Source organism: Thalassophryne amazonica, chromosome 7 (genome assembly GCF_902500255.1).
Source record: "Thalassophryne amazonica chromosome 7, fThaAma1.1, whole genome shotgun sequence".
Classification (NCBI taxonomy): Eukaryota; Metazoa; Chordata; class Actinopteri; order Batrachoidiformes; family Batrachoididae; genus Thalassophryne; species Thalassophryne amazonica.
This window is the reverse complement of record NC_047109.1, coordinates 121,241,406-121,263,279: the sequence shown is the minus strand read 5'-3', so window position 1 is coordinate 121,263,279 and position 21,874 is coordinate 121,241,406. Positions and strand designations below refer to the sequence as shown.

The 21,874-nt window shown below is 44.9% G+C and overlaps 1 protein-coding gene across 1 annotated transcript in view; it reads left to right on the top strand.

The window, feature by feature from the left end:
* Window positions 1-21,874, top strand: part of LOC117513527 (proprotein convertase subtilisin/kexin type 4-like) — a 420,105-nt gene that overhangs the window by 13,693 nt on the left and 384,538 nt on the right. The window contains exons 3-4 of the mRNA XM_034173695.1: window positions 8,139-8,227; window positions 18,711-18,883. Coding sequence (XP_034029586.1) covers window positions 8,139-8,227; window positions 18,711-18,883 — 262 coding nt within the window. The remainder of the gene's footprint in view (window positions 1-8,138; window positions 8,228-18,710; window positions 18,884-21,874) is intronic.

Below are 21,874 nucleotides of genomic sequence, written 5' to 3'. Positions count from 1 at the left end.
GTGGTTTCACGGCAGCTTGTGGACTATCTTCCTGAGAATGATCTTTTTGAGCCACTGCAGTCTGCTTTTAGAAAACATCATTCCACAGAGACAGTGCTTATTAGAAGTGGTGAATGATTTTCTGCATGCAATGGATTCAGACACCATGATGGTTTTAGTGCTTTTAGATCTTAGTGCTGCATTTGATACTGTGGATCATCATGTTTTACATGATAGGCTGGAAAATTATTTGGGGATTACTGGAAGTGTCCTTGCTTGGCTGACGTCATACTTGTCCAGTCCTTCTCATTGTGTTGTGTATAATAACACTACCTCTGGCCTTGGTGAAATGATATTTGGGGTTCTACAGGGGTCTGTGTTGGGCCCCTTGGTTTTCTCACTTTATATAGCGCCCCTTGGGCATATTCTGTGGCGTTATGGGATTGCCTTTCGTTGCTATGCTGATACTCAGTTGTACATGTCGATAACTGCTGGTAATCTTACCCATATAAAATCCTTAGAAGATTGCCTTGTATCAGTGAGAAGTTGGTTGTCTAGTAACTTCCTACTCTGGTAAATTCTGATAAGACTGAAATGATGGTTCTTGGTCCAGCCAGACATTGGCATCAATTTGACCAGTTAACGCTTAGCCTAGGCTCATATGTCATACATCATACTGACAAAGTGAGGAACCTTGGGGTAATTTTTGATCCTACGTTGTCCTTTGACCTTCACATTAGAAATATTACGAGGACTGCTTTCTTCCACCAGTGAAATATAGTGAAGATTTGTCCCATCCTGTCTATGGCTGATGCTGAGACTTTCATGTTACATGCATTCATCTCTTCTAGATTATTGTAATGCTTTATTTTCTGGTTTACTGCAATCCAGCATTAGGGGTCTTCAGTTAGTGCAGAATGCTGCTGCCAGACTTTTGACACAAAGTAGAAAGTTTGACCACATTACACCCATTCTGGCGTCCCTTCATTGGCTATCGGTTTCTGCCAGATCACATTTTAAAGTCCTGTTGCTGGTCTATAAAATTGTTCATGGACTGGCTCCTTCCTACCTGGTGGACTTGGTCAAGCCCTACGTACTGGTGCTGCCCTTGCGTTCGCAGGGCGCAGGGCTTCTGTGTGTTTCAAGGATGAATAAGAAGTCTGTGGGATATAGAGCCTTCACCTACCGTGGCCCTACTCTTTGGAATGATCTACCTACAGCTGTAAGGCAGTCCAGCACGGTGGAGACTTTTAAATCAAGACTGAAGACCCACTTTTTTAGACTGTCTTATTGTTAATTTATTCTGTTTTTATGTTTGCTTTGTAATGTCTTTTTATTGTACTGTGTTTACCTTTTTATTGTGCCCTTTTTGATTTTAATTTACTCTGTTGTTATGAATTGTGTGTTATGTGAAGCGCCTTTGTCATGAGATGGCACTGTATAAATTAATAAATTAATTAATTGAATTAAAGAAAAGTGGCGTGACCTTATCGTGTCCAGGTGAGGCCTTGGACTTTAACTTCTTGACTATCTTAATCATGGGTTTAACATCACAATGGAATTTGTCAAATCTTGAATCATAATCTATGTTACATTCTGGTATTACACCATTATCTTAAGCAAAGACAGATACAAAATATTCAGAGAACAAGTCAGTCTTTTCCTGGTCAGAAGTAGCTAATGAGTTATCAGTTCCCCTCATACATAGTATAAGTGAACTGTGTTCTGTTTCCTTATATAATTATAAAACGTCTTAGGATTAGATGCCTTAATGTCAAATAATTTCTTTTCAAACTCACACTTAGATCTCATAAACTCCTGTTTGTGCAATTAGCACTTTCACAAAATTTAGCATATTTTAAAACATCTGTTTTTACAATACCTTTGCCACCTACATTGTTTAACTTTCCTCAATGTTGTGAAAGTGTAGGAACACGGACCCACAACAGGGGGCGCAATGAATGGCCAATGGAGGAAGTAAAAAACAAGATTTACTACTGAAACAAGCACGAGTAGTATAACAAACACAATGTTTAGGGTCGAATCCGCTGGTGTCGTGTGGGCAGGCTCGAAGATAGGAGACGTCCGTCTCAGTCGAACCGGAACCACCCAGATCTCCTCTGCCACCGAACCCTGGAAATACTGGAACCGCCAAGTCCCGAATTCCCAGGTGGCCACTGCCTCCGCTCGTCGGATCCGGTACTGCTGGCAGGAGAGAGCAAGAACACACAGGAGTGGATGAACGCACCCAGTACAGAGAGGGGAGAAGCCGCCTCCACCTCTTGGCAAAGTTCAGCAGGAAGGTGAGTACTTATCCAAAGAAGGAGGGTCTCAGTAGTCACCAGTCCTGAAAGGTTTAACAAGTTTGTCAATCACAGAATATGCTGCAGAGAATGTTACCTTGGTCTTAGGCGATATCTCGGCACTGAGGTGGAGACGCCGTCCTCCTGATATACCTCGGTGCTGAGTAGAAACAGCTGTGTTTGGTGATGGGTGACAGCTGTCACCCAGATTACTCCCATGATGCGGTAGCGCCCTCTGGTGCCTGGAGCCCGCACTCCAGGCAGGGCGCCCTCTGGTGGTGGTGGGCCAGCAGTACCTCCTCTTCAGCGGCCCACACAACAGGACCCCCCCCTCAACGGGCGCCTCCTGGCGCACGACCGGGCTTGTCCGGATGGCGTCGGTAGAAGTCGGCCAGGAGGGCCGGGTCCAGGATGAAGCCCTTCTTCACCCAGGAGTGCTCCTCGGGGCCGTACCCCTCCCAGTCCACCAGATACTGAAAACCCCGGCCCATCCGACGGACGTCAAGGAGCCGGCGGACAGTCCAAGCCGGTGCTCCGTCGATGATCCGGGCAGGAGGCGGTGCCGGACCCGGGGTGCAGAGGGGTGAGGTGTGAAGAGGCTTGATCCGGGAAACATGGAAAACTGGATGGATCCGCAGTGAGGCCGGAAGCTGGAGCCTCACTGCGGCGGGGTTGATGACCTTGAGGATTTTATACGGTCCGATGTATCGTTCTTGCAGTTTAGGTGAGTCAACCTGTAGGGGAATGTCCTTGGTGGACAACCAGACCTCCTGCCCAGGACGATCCTTGGGGGCCGGGGCTCGTCGCCGGTCTGCATGTTTCTTCGCCCTCGTCCGGGCCTGCAACAAGGCAGAGCGGGCGGCCCGCCACACCCGACGGCACTTCCGTAGGTGGGCCTGGACCGAGGGCACACCGACCTCTCCCTCAACCACCGGAAACAAGGGGGGCTGATACCCCAAGCACACCTCAAACGGGGAGAGGCCGGTGGCTGATGACACTTGACTGTTGTGGGCGTACTCGATCCAGGCCAGGTGGGTACTCCAGGCCGTCGGGTGCGCGGCTGTCACACAGCGAAGTGTCTGCTCCAGTTCTTGATTCGCCCGCTCTGCCTGCCCGTTGGTCTGGGGATGGTACCCAGACGAGAGGCTGACCGTGGCCCCCAGTTCCCGGCAGAAGCTCCTCCAGACATGCGAGGTGAACTGGGGACCGCGATCGGAGACGATGTCTGATGGTATGCCATGCAGACGGACGACGTGGTGGACCAGGAGGTCCGCTGTCTCCTGGGCCGTAGGGAGCTTCGGGAGGGCCACGAAGTGGGCCGCCTTGGAGAAACGGTCCACTATCGTGAAGATGACAGTGTTTCCCTGGGACGGCGGGAGACCCGTGACGAAATCCAGGCCGATGTGGGACCAGGGGCGATGAGGCACAGGCAATGGCTGTAGTTGCCCTGAGGTCTTTCTATGATCGGCCTTGCCCCTGGCGCAGGTGGTACAGGCCTGGACGTAGTCCCAGACGTCGGTCTCCAGGGATGCCCACCAGAAGCGTTGCCGGACGACTGCCACGGTCCTTCGCACCCCTGGGTGACAGGAGAGCTTAGAACCATGACAGAAGTCCAGGACTGCGGCCCTAGCTTCTGGTGGGACGTACAGTCTGTTTTTTGGTCCGTTTCCGGGGTCCGGGACACGGGTCAGGGCCTCCCGGACGGTCTTCTCCACGTCCCAGGTGAGGGCGGCCACGATAGCGGACTCCGGGATGATGGGATCCGGGGGATCCGACGGTTCCGTTTTGACCTCATCTTCGTGCACCCGGGACAACGCATCCGATCTCTGATTCTTGGTCCCGGGGCGGTAGGTAATCCGGAAGTCAAAACGGCCAAAGAACAGTGACCAGCGGGCTTGCCTGGGGTTCAGACGCTTGGCGGTTCTGATGTACTCCAGGTTCCGATGGTCAGTGAAAACCGTGAATGGCACGGCTGTTCCCTCCAACAGATGTCTCCACTCTTCGAGGGCCTCTTTCACAGCAAGCAGTTCCCGATTGCCGACGTCATAATTCCGTTCAGCGGGGGTCAACCTGCGAGAAAAATAGGCACACGGGTGAAGGACCTTATCGGTCTTCCCGCTCTGGGAGAGCACCGCTCCTATCCCTGAGTCCGAGGCGTCCACTTCAACCACTAACTGGCGGCTAGGATCGGGCTGCACCAGAACTGGTGCAGACGAGAAGCGCCGTTTCAACTCCTTGAACGCGGCCTCGCACCGGTCCGACCAGGTGAAGGGAACTTTGGGAGAGGTCAGGGCTGTCAGGGGGCTAACTACCTGACTGTAGCCCTTAATGAACCTCCTATAGAAATTAGCAAAACCGAGGAACTGTTGCAGCTTCCTACAGCTTGTTGGTTGGGGCCAATCTCTCACCGCCGCAACCTTGGCCGGGTCCGGGGCGACGGAGTTGGAGGAGATGATAAACCCCAGGAAGGACAAAGAAGTGCGGTGGAACTCACACTTCTCGCCCTTCACAAACAGACGGTTCTCCAACAACCGCTGCAGAACCTGCCGGACATGCCGGACATGAGTCTCAGGATCCGGGGAAAAGATGAGTATATCGTCTAGATATACGAAGACGAACCGGTGCAGGAAGTCCCGCAAGACATCGTTTACCAACGCTTGAAAAGTCGCGGGAGCATTAGTGAGACCGAACGGCATGACCAGGTACTCAAAATGACCTAAGGGGGTGTTAAATGCCGTCTTCCATTTCGTCTCCCTTCCGAATCCGAACCAAATGATACGCATTTCTAAGATCCAGCTTGGTGAAGATTTTGGCTCCATGCAAGGGAGTGAACACTGAATCCAACAAGGGCAACGGGTATCGGTTGCGAACCGTGATCTCGTTCAACCCCCTGTAATCAATGCATGGACGAAGCCCGCCATCTTTTTTACCCACAAAAAAGAAACCTGCGCCCATCGGTGAGGTGGAATTCCGGATCAATCCGGCAGCTAATGAGTCCCGGATGTAGGTCTCCATTGATTCGCGTTCCGGCCGTGAGAGGTTGTACAGCCTACTGGACGGGAACTCACTGCCTGGAACCAAATCAATGGCACAATCATACGGGCGGTGGGGAGGAAGCGTGAGAGCCAGATCCTTGCTGAACACGTCAGCGAGGTCATGGTACTCCGCCGGCACCGCCTTCAGATTGGGCGGGACTCGGACCTCCTCCTTAGCTTGGGAGCCGGGAGGAACTGAGGAACCTAGACACTCCCGATGGCAGGTTTCGCTCCACTGAACCACTACCCCGGACGGCCAATCGATCCGGGGATTGTGCTTTAGCATCCAGGGAAAACCCAAAACCACACGGGAGGTGGCCTGAGTCACAAAGAACTCGATCACCTCCCGGTGGTTACCTGACACCACCAGAGTTACTGGGGGTGTCTTATGCGTGATTGGTGGGAGTAGGGAGCCATCTAGCGCCCGAACCTGCACAGGCGAGGTAAGAGCCACCAGAGGGAGCCCTATCTCCCTGGCCCATCTACTGTCAAGCAGATTCCCCTCAGAGCCCGTGTCCACCAGTGCTGGGGCCTTCAGGGTTGAATCCTCAAACAGGATCGTGACTGGGAGTCGTGTAGTAATGTGGGTGTGTCCCACGTGAATGTTTTGACCCACCCCTGGCCCAGTCTCTAGGGGCGGGCGTTTGGCGTTTGACCGCTCGGGGCAGTCTCTCACATGGTGCTCTATTGAACCACAAACAAGACACGCTCCGTGGGTCCATCTCCTCTGTGCATCTGGTGCCCTAAATGTTGCCCTACTCGTGTCCCTAGCTTCGTCAGTAGGGGGAGCTGTGACCCCACGGAGCGCAGGAACAGAGGAGCGTGGGGAGGGCGGAGCTCGATCGGACCCGGAAGGGAGAGGGACGACGCGTGCCTGGCCACGCCCTTCGCCTCGTTCCCGGCGGCGTTCTTCTAACCGGTTGTCGAGTCGTATGACTAGATCGATGAGCCCATCTAAATCCCGCGGTTCGTCCTTAGCCACCAGGTGCTCTTTTAGGACCAGTGACAGTCCGTTTACAAAGGCAGCGCGGAGGGCAGTGCTATTCCAGCCGGATCTCGCCGCCGCGATGCGGAAGGCGACTGCATAGGCAGCTGCGCTCCGACGCCCCTGTCTTATTGACAGTAGTGCGGTTGAAGCGGACTCTCCTCTGTTGGGATGGTCGAACACTGTTCTGAGCTCCCGTACAAACCCATCGTATGTATGAAGGAGCCGCGAGTGCTGCTCCCAAAGCGCTGTAGCCCAAGCGCGTGCCTCCCCGCGAAGCAGATTTATTACATAAGCTACTTTGCTAGCATCAGTCGCGTACATCACGGGACGCTGTGCGAAGACGAGCGAACACTGCATAAGAAAGTCCGCGCACATCTCCACACAGCCTCCGTACGGCTCTGGAGGGCTTATGTATGCTTCTGGGGACGGAGGAAGGGACCGTTGAATGACCAGTGGAACGTCACTTTCGCGCGCAGGGTCCTCGGGAGGGAGAGCCGCAGCGGCGCCCGAAGGGCGCGCCTCCACTTGTGCGGCGAGAGCCTCCACCCTGCGGTTTAGGAGAACGTACTGCTCGGTCATTAAATCGATCCGAGAGGTGAAGGCGGTGAGGATCCGCTGCAACTCACCGATTACCCCTCCCGAAGCCTCCGCCGCGCCTTGGTCTTCCATTGGCCGTTCAACAGCCGGTTGACGCCCCTCGGGATCCATGACGCTGGCCGAGATATCCTGTTGTGAAAGTGTAGGAACACGGACCCACAACAGGGGGCGCAATGAATGGCCAATGGAGGAAGTAAAAAACAAGATTTACTACTGAAACAAGCACGAGTAGTATAACAAACACAATGTTTAGGGTCGAATCCGCTGGTGTCGTGTGGGCAGGCTCGAAGATAGGAGACGTCCGTCTCAGTCGAACCGGAACCACCCAGATCTCCTCTGCCACCGAACCCTGGAAATACTGGAACCGCCAAGTCCCGAATTCCCAGGTGGCCACTGCCTCCGCTCGTCGGATCCGGTACTGCTGGCAGGAGAGAGCAAGAACACACAGGAGTGGATGAACGCACCCAGTACAGAGAGGGGAGAAGCCGCCTCCACCTCTTGGCAAAGTTCAGCAGGAAGGTGAGTACTTATCCAAAGAAGGAGGGTCTCAGTAGTCACCAGTCCTGAAAGGTTTAACAAGTTTGTCAATCACAGAATATGCTGCAGAGAATGTTACCTTGGTCTTAGGCGATATCTCGGCACTGAGGTGGAGACGCCGTCCTCCTGATATACCTCGGTGCTGAGTAGAAACAGCTGTGTTTGGTGATGGGTGACAGCTGTCACCCAGATTACTCCCATGATGCGGTAGCGCCCTCTGGTGCCTGGAGCCCGCACTCCAGGCAGGGCGCCCTCTGGTGGTGGTGGGCCAGCAGTACCTCCTCTTCAGCGGCCCACACAACACTCAACCTCTTTCAAGGTTCAGAGAGCCAAGGTATATTCTGCACCTCACGAGATTCTTTGAAGGGTACAAAATTCACAATTACAGAGTCAATGACACCTTTAAATGCAGCAAAACAGTCTTCTGCCAAATTACAATCTTTCATGTTTAATTACAGTTCTCCTTCACGTTGTCACCTGTGTGGTTACTGCCGGTGTTTTCAGTGCATGAGCAGTTTTTCAGCAGCAAAACAGTTTTGCTGGACATCTGACTCTAATGTTCATGTTTTTCGTTGCTTGTCTTCACCAAAGTTTCAGTGTCCACATTGATTCTGGGATATGCTGAGTTCAAAACACACACAGATCACAGGAAATCACATCCCTGCATTTTGTCTCTCAGTATGTGGTTAACTGTTTCAGCCACGGAACGCGGTGTGCAGGGGAAGTTGCCATGGAGGCCAACAACTCCTACTGTGGTGTGGGCATCGCCTTCAATGCCAGGATCGGAGGTGAGCCCACAGTCTTATCCAGACCGCGGCAGGCAATGCATTGTGGGTGAACTGCAATGGGATTAGAACATGAGCTGTTTTCAAAAACGCTTGTGAGAACTGACAAATCCTTTTAAGAACATAGCAAAACAACAACACGGCTTCACTTCGGTTGGCGGATATGAAGCTTTAACCTGCTCTGCTGAGCTAGTGAACATTTTATTCTTTTTCACAACGGCAGCAGAGTCACTTAATAAAATTATTTTCAAAACAGTGAATTTTTCATGACAATAAGTTGAACCAAAGGGGTCACGTGAGGTCTGAAAGGATGAGCTGCTGCTGCACAAACTGAAAATGAACATTAAACAGAGAAACTGCTGCACAAAAATACATGAGTTTATTCATTCAGAATCTTTGTTGGCTGATATTCTATAAAAGAAAAGTAAAAAACTAAAGTCAAGTTTATTTATATCGCATATTTACAACAAGCAAAGCTGCACAAAGTGTTTCACAGGTACAGAATAAAAAATAATACGCATATGTCGCGGACATGAACGAGCTAAGCTCGTCAGCATCTCACCATGTCATTTAGGTCCTTCAGACTTTTTTTCAGTAAAATGGTTCTTGGGAGCATTAGCAAGACTGAAACCTTTCAGCTTCTGACCTTTCAGACCCCCCGCCTTTTTAAGCATTTTTCTTTTTTGCTTTTCAGCTATCCCCCTCATTACAGCTCTCTTAACCTCCTGCCACTTTAAGCATTTTTTAATGTAGATGTAAATTAATATTCAAAGTTTTCAGCTAGTTGACAGTAGCTGCTGTGCAATATGGACAAATTATCATATCTCTCTGATGCTTTGTCATCATTATTTAATTGTATTCGTGATGTAAAGCAGTGGCTGTCCCAAAACGTTCTTTACCTGAATGATGGTAAAACTGAGATCATGGTGTTTGAGCGCACTGGCATACCAAATGTGGTAACACCAAATTTTGGTGCTTTGGCTAATTATGTAAAACCAACTGTCAAGAATTTGTTTGTGATATTTGACAGCTGTTTGAGGTTCGATCAACAGATAAATTCTGTTGTCAAAGCTAGTTTTTTCCAACTTCGCCTTTTGGCTAAAATAAAGCACTTTCTCAGTAGACGTGATCTTGAGACGCCATTCATACTTTCATCAGCTCCAGACTTGATTATTGTAATGCACTTTATTCAGGCATTAATCAGTCGTCTCTTGCACGTCTCCAGTTGGTGCAGAAAGCTGCTGCTCGTCTTTTAACAAACACTTTTAGAGCATATTACGCCCGTCCTGTACTCACTCCACTGGCTTCCAGTTCGTTTTAGAATTGATTTTAAAATTTTAATGTTTGTTTTTAAAGCTATTTATGGCCTTGCACCTCCCTACTTGTCTGAAATTTTAACTTTGTGTACCTACAGTAGGACATTAAGGGCGTCTGGCCAGCTTTACTTAGACGTTCCAAGGTCAAGATATAAACGCTGGGGTGATCATGCTTTGGCGGTAGCCGGCCCCAGACTGTGGAATGAACTACCTCTTGAGTTACGTACTATTCCTGACCTAGTACTTTTTAAATCTAAGTTAAAGACTTATTTATTTAAACTGGCTTTTAAGACTTAGTGGGGAGGTGACATGTTCTGTTATTTTTATGTTCTTTTTATGTGTTGTTTTAAAATTTTATTCTATATGTTGTTTTATTTTTGTGAATTTGTGTTTTTAATGTTAAGCACTTTGGACACCAGCGCTTTATAAATAAATGTTGATTGATTGATTGATTGATTGACTGATATCTCAATATTGTCATGTAAATGTCACTTATATACATACTGTCCATATTCTTGAGCCACTTAGGTGGGTAGGGAGAGTTCCCATGGGATAGAAAAGATTTTCAACCTGCCATCCCTGGTTCTCAAGACCAGGTACCTAAGTGGCTCAAGATGATTGACAAAATGACACAAAGTGCAGCAACAGTGAAAATTAAACCTTCTTAAACAAAACAGTAATAATATCACACTCATTTTGACTCATCATAAGGTTAGGATACTGTGTCCTCCAAAAGTATTGGAACACTTGGAATTTCACACATTTTAATTTATGACATTTTAAATACAAGAAATACAAAAAAAAAAAAAAGAATAAAAATTTCTAAAATTATCTTCCTCAAACTCAAACTGAAAGCAATCAATCAATCAATCAATCAATCAATTTTTTTATATAGCGCCAAATCACAACAAACAGTTGCCCCAAGGCGCTTTATATTGTAAGGCAAGGCCATACAATAATTATGTAAAACCCCAACGGTCAAAACGACCCCCTGTGAGCAAGCACTTGGCTACAGTGGGAAGGAAAAACTCCATTTTAACAGGAAGAAACCTCCAGCAGAACCAGGCTCAGGGAGGGGCAGTCTTCTGCTGGGACTGGTTGGGGCTGAGGGAGAGAACCAGGAAAAAGACATGCTGTGGAGGGGAGCAGAGATCGATCACTAATGATTAAATGCAGAGTGGTGCATACAGAGCAAAAAGAGAAAGAAACACTCAGTGCATCATGGGAACCCCCCAGCAGTCTAAGTCTATAGCAGCATAACTAAGGGATGGTTCAGGGTCACCTGATCCAGCCCTAACTATAAGCTTTAGCAAAAAGGAAAGTTTTAAGCCTAATCTTAAAAGTAGAGAGGGTGTCTGTCTCCCTGATCTGAATTGGGAGCTGGTTCCACAGGAGAGGAGCCTGAAAGCTGAAGGCTCTGCCTCCCATTCTACTCTTACAAACCCTAGGAACTACAAGTAAGCCTGCAGTCTGAGAGCGAAGCGCTCTATTGGGGTGATATGGTACTACGAGGTCCCTAAGATAAGATGGGACCTGATTATTCAAAACCTTATAAGTAAGAAGAAGAATTTTAAATTCTATTCTAGAATTAACAGGAAGCCAATGAAGAGAGGCCAATATGGGTGAGATATGCTCTCTCCTTCTAGTCCCCGTCAGTACTCTAGCTGCAGCATTTTGAATTAACTGAAGGCTTTTTAGGGAACGTTTAGGACAACCTGATAATAATGAATTACAATAGTCCAGCCTAGAGGAAATAAATGCATGAATTAGTTTTTCAGCATCACTCTGAGACCAGACCTTTCTGATTTTAGAGATATTGCGTAAATGCAAAAAAGCAGTCCTACATATTTGTTTAATATGCGCTTTGAATGACATATCCTGATCAAAAATGACTCCAAGATTTCTCACAGTATTACTAGAGGTCAGGGTAATGCCATCCAGAGTAAGGATCTGGTTAGACACCATGTTTCTAAGATTTGTGGGGCCAAGTACAATAACTTCAGTTTTATCTGAGTTTAAAAGCAGGAAATTAGAGGTCATCCATGTCTTTATGTCTGTAAGACAATCCTGCAGTTTAGCTAATTGGTGTGTGTCCTCTGGCTTCATGGATAGATAAAGCTGGGTATCATCTGCGTAACAATGAAAATTTAAGCAATACCGTCTAATAATACTGCCTAAGCAAATCTCTAAAGCTTGATAAAACCTGTAAATAATAATCAGTTTTATTGCCAGTTTTCTTCAGACAAGTCAGGGGATGAAAACATGAACATTTCCAAGTCACTGAATATGTCTTGGACTTTATTTACATTATTTATGAAGAAATACAAGTTTCTTTGACCAAAACATCAAATCTAGTCTTTCATCTCAAATGTACTTTCTGTCAAATTGTAGCTGAACTTTCAGGTCTTCTTTTGAAGAAAATCCTCCTCTACACCACTTCATCAGGAAGCTGGATTTTAGATTTTTAATTCATTTATATCAAGTTGTAGAGATTTGCTTTCAGTTTGAGTTAAGGAAGACAATTTTAGAAAAAAAATGTATTTGGAATAGAATAAACAAATTAAAATGTGTGAAATACCAAGTTTTACAATACTTTTGAGGGCAACTGAGAAACAGTGAGGAGCAGCATCTTACATCTCATATATAGTGCAGCAGATAAGATAATATTTAGAGTGGAATCCTGCAAATGGTGATACAAACATCAAATTCAGCACAAATAATCCATAGACATTAACTCTTTAAAAACTGATTGGTCACTTGAATTTTCAATAGTCAGCCAGGTAGTGGTCAACTGAAGAATTACACAGGGGTCAAAATAAAAAGATGCTCCAATCATATAGAAAACAACAACACATTATTTGCCTGATCATAAAGATTCCAAAAAGGTATAGTTTGGTCAATCTGTGACTGTATGTTATGGAGTTATGAGGTAAAAGCAGCAAGAATGGTGACAAAGGTCAGTTTCAGTTTGTACAGGGGTCAAAAGTTAAAGTTGCTCCATTAATTTTGCTCCAGCTGTATTTGTGCTGAATTTGATGCTTGTATCACCATTTGAAGGATTGTTTCAGTTATCTGCTGCACTAATAAGCCAACAGAGCATGAACCAGCTGCTGTCTGTTAGCTTAAACATGTGTGTATAAGACAACTCGAATTAAAGGAGAAATGCTGCTTTTAACAACCAGGACCTCATTTCTGGCATAAAATATGGGTGTTTACTCACCAATATAAGTTTGGTGTGATTAGAAGTCCATAGTTCAAAGAACGTGTTCAGTTCAAATCTGAGGCAAACGTTTTTCTTCTTCTACTAAGGTGGATTAGAACTTTTTGTGGTACACAGCACCAACTACTGGACAGGATGAACCTAGCAGTCGATGTGACTCACTGATTTCAAAATGCAGCTCTTTCAACCAGACGTGTGGTGCTGTGACATGTCAGTCATCTGTGTCCAATCAGATTTCAGAGGACTTCAGTGGAAACCCAGCCTCCGCTCTAGCTCCACCCTGTGTGTTGTGTTTGTGTGTCTGTGTGTTGTGTCTCTGTCTTGTGCTTGTGTGTCTGTGTGTTGTGTTTGTGTGTCTCTGTGTTGCGTTTGAGTGTCTGTGTGTTGTGCTTGTGTGTCTGTGTGTTGTGTTTGTGTGTCTCTGTGTTGTGTTTGAGTGTCTGTGTGTTGCATTTGTGTGTCTGTGTGCTGTGTCTGTGTGTTGTGTTTGTGTGTCTGTGTGTTGTGTCTGTGTGTTGTTTGTGTAGCTCTGTGTTGTGTTTGTGTATCTGTGTGCTGTGTCTGTGTGTTGTTTGTGTGTCTGTGTGTTGCGTTTGTGTGTCTTTTCTGTTGCGTTTGTGTGTCTGTGTGTTGCACCACCCATGCCCAGAAGTGTTTGACATTTGACATTTCCTGTTTCACTGTGACTGTGTTGTGTTTGTGTGTTGTGTTTGGGTATTGTACACGTTGATATTGTGTTTGTGTGTCTGTGTTTGTGTGTTGTGTTTGTGTTATGTTTGTGTGTGTTATGTGTCTGTGTTATGTTTGTGTGTCTGTGTTGTGTTTGTGTGTTGTGTTTGGGTTTTGTATACATTGATATTGTTTTTGTGTGTCTGTGTTTGTGTGTCTTTGTTGTGTTTGCATGTCCGTGTTGTGTTTGTGGTTGTGTTTGTGCGTTGTGTTTGCGTGCCTGTGTTGTGTTTGTGTGTTGTGATTGTTATGTTTGTGTGTTGTGTGTGTATTTGTGTGTTGTGTTTGGGTTTTGTACACGTTGATATTGTGTTTGTGTGTCTGTGTTTGTGTGTCTGCGTTGTTTGTGTGATGTGTTGTTGTGTCTGTGTTGTGTTTGTGTGATGTGCTTGTGTTTTGTACACGTTGATATTGTGTTTGTGTGTCTGTGTTGTGTTTGTCTGTCTATGTTGTGTTTTTGTTTTGTCCATGTTGATATTGTGTTTGTGTGTCTGTTGTGTGTTTGTGTTTTGTACATGTTGATATTGTGTTTGAGTGTCTGTGTTGTGTGTTTGTATTTTGTACACATGGATATTGTGTTTGTCTGTGTTGTGTGTTTGTATTTTGTACACATGGATATTGTGTTTGTCTGTGTTGTGTGTTTGTATTTTGTACACATTGATATTGTGTTTGTCTGTGTTGTGTGTTTGTATTTTGTACACATGGATATTGTGTTTGAGTGTCTGTGTTGTATTTGAGTGCCTGTGTTTGTGTGTCTGTGTTGTGTTTTGTACACGTTGAAATTGTGTCTGTGTGTCTGTGTGTTGTATTTGTGTGTCTGTGTGTTGTGTTTGTGTGTCGTATTTGTGTGTCTGTGTGTTGCCTTTGTGTGTCTGTGTGTTGTGTCTGTTTGTTGCCTTTGTGTCTGTGTGTTGTGTTTGTGTATCTGTGTTGCATTTGTGTGTTGTATTTGTGTGTTTGTGTGTTGTGTTTGTTTGTTGTGTTTGTGTGCCTGTGTTTTGTGTTTGTGTGTTGTGTTTGTGTGTCTGTGTTTGTGTTTCTGTGTTGTGTTTGTGCGATGTGCTTGTGTTTTGTACACGTTGATATTGTGTTTGTGTGTCTGTTGTGTTTGTGCATTGTACACATTGATATTGTGTTTGTGTGCCTGTGTTGTGTGTTTTGTACACGTTGATATTGTGTTTGTGTGTTTGTGTTGTATTTGTCTGTCTATGTTGTGTTTGTGTGTTGTGTTTTTGTTTTGTCCATGTTGATATTGTGTTTGTGTGTCTGTGTTGTGTTTGTGTGCCTGTGTTTGTGTGTCTGTGTTGTGTTTGTGTTTTGTACACGTTGATATTGTGTCTGTGTGTCTGTGTGATGTGTCTGTGTTGTATTTGTTTGTCTGTGCGTTGTTTGTGTGTCTATGTTGTGTTTGTGTGCCTGTGTTTGTGTGTCTGTGTTGTGTTTGTGTGTTGTGTGTCTGTGTGTTGTGTTTGTGTGTTGGAGTGTCTGTGTGTTGTGTTTGTGTGTTGTGTGTCTGTGTGTTGTGTTTGTGTGTCTGTGTGTTGTATTTGTGTGTTGTGTGTCTGTGTGTTGTATTTGTGTGTCTGTGTGTTGTATTTGTGTGTTGTGTGTCTGTGTGTTGTTGCTGTTTGTGTGTTGTGTCTGTGTGTTGTATTTGTGTGTCTGTGTGTTGTGTTTGTGTGTTGTGTGTCTGTGTGTTGGGTTTGTGTGTCTGTGTGTTGTATTTGTGTGTTGTGTGTCTGTGTGTTGTGTTTGTGTAATGTGTGTCTGTGTGTTGTGTTTGTGTATCTGTGTGTTGTGTTTGTGTGTCTGTGTGTTGTTTGTGTGTTGTGTGTCTGTGTGTTGTTTGTGTGTTGTGTGTCTGTGTGTTGTGTTTGTGTGTCTGTGTGTTGTATTTGTGTGTTGTGTGTCTGTGTGTTGTATTTGTGTGTCTGTGTGTTGTATTTGTGTGTTGTGTGTCTGTGTGTTGTGTTTGTGTGTCTGTGTGTTGTGTGTCTGTGTGTTGTGTTTGTGTGTTGTGTGTCTGTGTGTTGTGTGTCTGTGTGTTGTATTTGTGTGTTGTGTGTCTTTGTGTTGTGTTTGTGTGTCTGTGTGTTGTATTTGTGTGTTGTGTGTCTGTGTGTTGTGTTTGTGTTTCTGTGTCTGTGTGTCTGTGTGTTATTTGTGTGTTGTGTGTCTGTGTGTTGTGTTTGTGTGTCTGTGTGTTGTATTTGTGTGTTGTGTGTCTGTGTTTTGTGTTTGTGTGTCTGTGTGTTGTATTTGTGTGTTGTGTGTCTGTGTGTTGTGTTTGTGTGTGTTGTGTGTCTGTGTGTTGTGTTTGTGTGTGTTGTGTGTCTGTGTGTTGTGTTTGTGTGTCTGTGTGTTGTGTTTGTGTGTGTTGTGTGTCTGTGTGTTGTGTTTGTGTGTCTGTGTGTTGTGTTGTGTGTCTGTTGTTGTGTTGTGTGTCTGTGCGTTGTATTTGTGTGTTGTGTGTCTGTGTGTTGTATTTGTGTGTCTGTGTGTTGTATTTGTGTGTTGTGTGTCTGTGTGTTGTATTTGTGTGTTGTGTGTCTGTGTGTTGTGTTTGTGTGTCTGTGTGTTGTGTGTCTGTGTGTTGTGTTTGTGTGTCTGTGTGTTGTGTGTTGTGTTTGTGTGTCTGTGTGTTGTATTTGTGTGTTGTGTTTGTGTTTCTGTGTGTTGTGTGTCTGTGTGTTATTTGTGTGTTGTGTTTGTGTGTCTGTGTTGTATTTGTGTGTCTGTGCGTTGTATTTGTGTGTTGTGTTTGTGTTTCTGTGTGTTGTGTGTCTGTGTGTTATTTGTGTGTTGTGTTTGTGTGTCTGTGTTGTATTTGTGTGTCTGTGCGTTGTATTTGTGTGTTGTGTGTCTGTGCGTTGTATTTGTGTGTTGTGTGTCTGTGCGTTGTGTTTGTGTGTCTGTGTGTTGTGTTTGTGTGTCTGTGTGTTGTGTTTGTGTGTTGTGTTTGTGTGTCTGTGTGTTGTATTTGTGTGTTGTGTGTCTGTGTGTTGTGTTTGTTTCTGTGTGTTGTGTGTCTGTGTGTTATTTGTGTGTTGTGTTTGTGTGTGTTGTGTTTGTGTGTCTGTGTGTTGTGTTTGTGTGTTGTGTTTGTGTGTCTGTGTGTTGTATTTGTGTGTTGTGTGTCTGTGTGTTGTGTTTGTTTCTGTGTGTTGTGTGTCTGTGTGTTATTTGTGTGTTGTGTTTGTGTGTCTGTGTTGTATTTGTGTGTCTGTGCGTTGTATTTGTGTGTTGTGTTTGTGTTTCTGTGTGTTGTGTGTCTGTGTGTTATTTGTGTGTTGTGTTTGTGTGTCTGTGTTGTATTTGTGTGTCTGTGCGTTGTATTTGTGTGTTGTGTGTCTGTGCGTTGTGTTTGTGTGTCTGTGTGTTGTGTTTGTGTGTCTGTGTGTTGTGTTTGTGTGTTGTGTGTCTGTGTGTTGTGTGTCTGTGTGTCTGTGTGTTATTTGTGTGTTGTGTTTCTGTGTGTTGTGTGTCTGTGTGTTATTTGTGTGTTGTGTTTGTGTGTCTGTGTTGTATTTGTGTGTCTGTGCGTTGTATTTGTGTGTTGTGTGTCTGTGCGTTGTGTTTGTGTGTCTGTGTGTTGTGTTTGTGTGTGTTGTGTGTCTGTGTGTTGTGTTTGTGTGTTGTGTGTCTGTGTGTTGTGTTTGTGTGTCTGTGTGTTGTATTTGTGTGTTGTGTGTCTGTGTGTTGTGTTTGTGTGTTGTGTGTCTGTGTGTTGTGTTTGTGTGTCTGTGCGTTGTGTTTGTGTGTTGTGTGTCTGTGTGTTGTGTTTGTGTGTCTGTGTGTTGTATTTGTGTGTTGTGTGTCTGTGTGTTGTGTTTGTGTTTCTGTGTGTTGTGTGTCTGTGTGTTATTTGTGTGTTGTGTTTGTGTGTCTGTGTTGTATTTCTGTGTCTGTGCGTTGTATTTGTGTGTTGTGTGTCTGTGCGTTGTTTGTGTGTCTGTGTGTTGTGTTTGTGTGTCTGTGTGTCTGTGTGTTGTGTTTGTGTGTCTGTGTGTTGTATTTGTGTGTTGTGTGTCTGTGTGTTATGTTTGTGTGTTGTGTGTCTGTGTGTTGTGTGTTGTGTGTCTGTGTGTTGTGTGTCTGTGTGTTGTGTGTTGTGTGTCTGTGCGTTGTGTTTGTGTGTTGTGTGTCTGTGTGTTGTGTGTCTGTGTGTTGTGTGTTGTGTGTCTGTGTGTTGTGTTTGTGTGTTGTGTGTCTGTGTGTTGTGTGTCTGTGTGTTGTGTTTGTGTGTCTGTGCGTTGTTTGTGTGTTGTGTGTCTGTGTGTTGTGTTTGTGTGTCTGTGTGTTGTATTTGTGTGTTGTGTGTCTGTGTGTTGTATTTGTGTGTTTGTGTGTCTGTGTGTTGTGTTTGTGTGTTGTGTGTCTGTGTGTTGTGTTTGTGTGTCTGTGTGTTGTATTTGTGTGTTGTGTGTCTGTGTGTTGTGTTTGTGTGTTGTGTGTCTGTGTGTTGTGGTTGTGTGTCTGTGTGTTGTATTTGTGTGTTTGTGTGTCTGTGTGTTGTGTTTGTGTGTTGTGTGTCTGTGTGTTGTGTTTGTGTGTCTGTGTGTTGTATTTGTGTGTTGTGTGTCTGTGTGTTGTGTTTGTGTGTTGTGTGTCTGTGTGTTGTGTTTGTGTGTTGTGTGTCTGTGTGTTGTGTTTGTGTGTCTGTGTGTTGTATTTGTGTGTTGTGTGTCTGTGTGTTGTGTTTGTGTGTTGTGTGTCTGTGTGTTGTGTTTGTGTTTCTGTGTTTTGTATTTGCGTGCCACTCGCCCGTTCGGACTCGTTTTTAAAGGTTTTTTTTTTTTCGTGTTGCTGAGCGGTTTGGGAATCGAACACTCGCGTCGGCCTATTTTGAAATAAAATCTCAGTGTTACGGTGAGAAATGTCTCCACAGCGTTTAGCCTCTTGCATGTGTCGTCTTTTTCCCGTTGGTCTGAACTTCACCTTGTTGCATGTGTTTGGAACATAAACAGGACAAAGAATAAAATCCACAGCTTCATCTTCAGCTTCAGGGTGCTGCTGCATTGAAATGAGGGACGTTTGACTTTTGACTTCTGACTTTGCTCTGAAATGATTCTGTGAGACAGCTAATCCCTTGCACCTGATTTTCCAGCAGGAAGCGTACTGTGACTTCAGAACATTAAAGTTGATTTTTGAAGGATGGTTGTGTCATTTCTCTGGAAGCTCCTTCTGACCTCTGACCCCATGACCTCTCTAACCTGTCCAGGTGTCCGCTTGTTGGGTGCCACGGTTACTGACGCCATGGAAGCCACGGCTCTGACCTTCAACATCCAATACATCGACATCTATGTTTGCAGCTGGGGCCCACGGGACGACGGCGCCGCCATGGACGGGCCGCATAGCCTGACACAGCGAGCGCTCCAGCTAGCAGCTCACCAGGTGCGGCTCCATGTCCACACTCAAATCAAATCAATTCAAATCAATTTTATTTATATAGCGCCAAATCACAACAAACAGTCGCCCCAAGGCGCCTTATATTGTAAGGCAAGACCATACAATAATTACAGAAAAACCCCAACGGTCAAAACGACCCCCTGTTAGCAAGCGCTTGGTGACAGTGGGAAGGAAAAACTCCCTTTTAACAGGAAGAAACCTCCAGCAGAACCAGGCTCAGGGAGGGGCAGTCTTCTGCTGGGACTGGTTGGGGCTGAGGGAGAGAACCAGGAAAAAGACATGCTGTGGAGGGGAGCAGAGATCGATCACTAATGATTAAATGCAGAGTGATGCATACAGAGCAAAAAGAGAAAGAAACAGTGCATCATGGGAACCCCCCCACAGTCTACGTCTAAAGCAGCATAACCAAGGGATAGTCCAGGGTCACCTGATCCAGCCCTAACTATAAGCCTTAGCGAAAAGGAAAGTTTTAAGCCTAATCTTAAAAGTAGAGAGGGTATCTGTCTCCCTGATCTGAATTGGGAGCTGGTTCCACAGGAGAGGAGCCTGAAAGCTGAAGGCTCTGCCTCCCATTCTACTCTTACAAACCCTAGGAACTACAAGTAAGCCTGCAGTCTGAGAGCGAAGCGCTCTATTGGGGTGATATGGTACTATGAGGTCCCTAAGATAAGATGGGACCTGATTATTCAAAACCTTATAAGTAAGAAGAAGAATTTTAAATTCTATTCTAGAATTAACAGGAAGCCAATGAAGAGAAGCCAATATGGGTGAGATATGCTCTCTCCTTCTAGTCCCCGTCAGTACTCTAGCTGCAGCATTTTGAATTAACTGAAGGCTTTTCAGGGAACTTTTAGGACAACCTGATAATAATGAATTACAATAGTCCAGCCTAGAGGAAATAAATGCATGAATTAGTTTTTCAGCATCACTCTGAGACAAGACCTTTCTGATTTTAGAGATATTGTGTAAATGCAAAAAAGCAGTCCTACATATTTGTTTAATATGCGCTTTGAATGACATATCCTGATCAAAAATGACTCCAAGATTTCTCACAGTATTACTAGAGGTCAGGGTAATGCCATCCAGAGTAAGGATCTGGTTAGACACCATGTTTCTAAGATTTGTGGGGCCAAGTACAATAACTTCAGTTTTATCTGAGTTTAAAAGCAGGAAATTAGAGGTCATCCATGTCTTTATGTCTGTAAGACAATCCTGCAGTTTAGCTAATTGGTGTGTGTCCTCTGGCTTCATGGATAGATAAAGCTGGGTATCATCTGCGTAACAATGAAAATTTAAGCAATACCGTCTAATAATACTGCCTAAGGGAAGCATGTATAAAGTGAATAAAATTGGTCCTAGCACAGAACCTTGTGGAACTCCATAATTAACCTTAGTCTGTGAAGAAGATTCCCCATTTACATGAACACATTGTAATCTATTAGATAAATATGAATCAAACCACCGCAGCGCAGTGCCTTTAATACCTATGGCATGCTCTAATCTCTGTAATAAAATTTTATGGTCAACAGTATCAAAAGCAGCACTGAGGTCTAACAGAACAAGCACAGAGATGAGTCCACTGTCCGAGGCCATAAGAAGATCATTTGCAACCTTCACTAATGCTGTTTCTGTACTATGATGAATTCTAAAACCTGACTGAAACTCTTCAAATAGACCATTCCTCTGCAGATGATCAGTTAGCTGTTTTACAACTACCCTTTCAAGAATTTTTGAGAGAAAAGGAAGGTTGGAGATTGGCCTATAATTAGCTAAGATAGCTGGGTCAAGTGATGGCTTTTTAAGTAATGGTTTAATTACTGCCACCTTAAAAGCCTGTGGTACATAGCCAACTAATAAAGATAGATTGATCATATTTAAGATCGAAGCATTAAATAATGGTAGGGCTTCCTTGAGCAGCCTGGTAGGAATGGGGTCTAATAAACATGTTGATGGTTTGGATGAAGTAACTAATGAAGATAACTCAGACAGAACAATCGGAGAGAAAGAGTCTAACCAAATACCGGCATCACTGAAAGCAGCCAAAGAGAACGATATGTCTTTGGGATGGTTATGAGGAATAACTAAACATTTCACACCCAGAGCAGAAAAGTGCAGGAGAGACAGGAGATGCCGCCATGCTAAACCGGCTAAGAGCTAGTAGCTATGCTAAGCTAGCGGATTCCTAAAAACACACAAAGTGAATAATGTGTAAATAATTTAGAGGTGATTCAGCAGAAGGAGTGCTTTAGTTAAGGCACGTAAAGATTACACTGGGAAACAAATCGTAATCTAGATAACTAGATCAATCTAACTGCGCAGATTAAACAGCTAACAGATACAGAAAAACACCGCTGTGCTCCGGAACAGGAAGTGATACAATACCGCAGTGAGAGCCAACCACCAGTAGAGACTCACAGTTCTGTCTCTGACAGGAAGCAGGGAGGTTATGAAGATCAAATGTCCGGATTTGGAGTTATACTGCTGTTTAGTTTGGTGAGAGATTTAGAAATGAACACTCCTGTTTTATCTTAAACTGCACAGACGTGGTTGTCCTGCATGTCCGTGGACCTCACGTCCATCCAACTACATTTTCATATTCATGGCCATACAGCGCATCCAGAAAGTATTCACAGCACTTCACTTTATGTTCCAGCATTATTCCAAAATGGAGTAAATTCTTTTTTTTCCCTCAAAATTCTACACACAACACCCCATAATGACAATGTGGAAAAACGCTGAGTTTTTTTGTTTTGTTTTTAGTTATTTGCAAATTTATAAAATAAATAAATAAATAAACTAATAAATCACGTGTCCATAAGTTTTCACAGCCTTTGCCATGAAGCTCTAAATTGAGCTGAGGTGCCTCCTGTTTCCACTAATCATCCTTGAGATGTTTCTACAACTTAACTGGAGTCCACCTGGGGTAAATTCAGTTGATTGGACATGATTTGGAAAGACACACACCTGTCTACATAT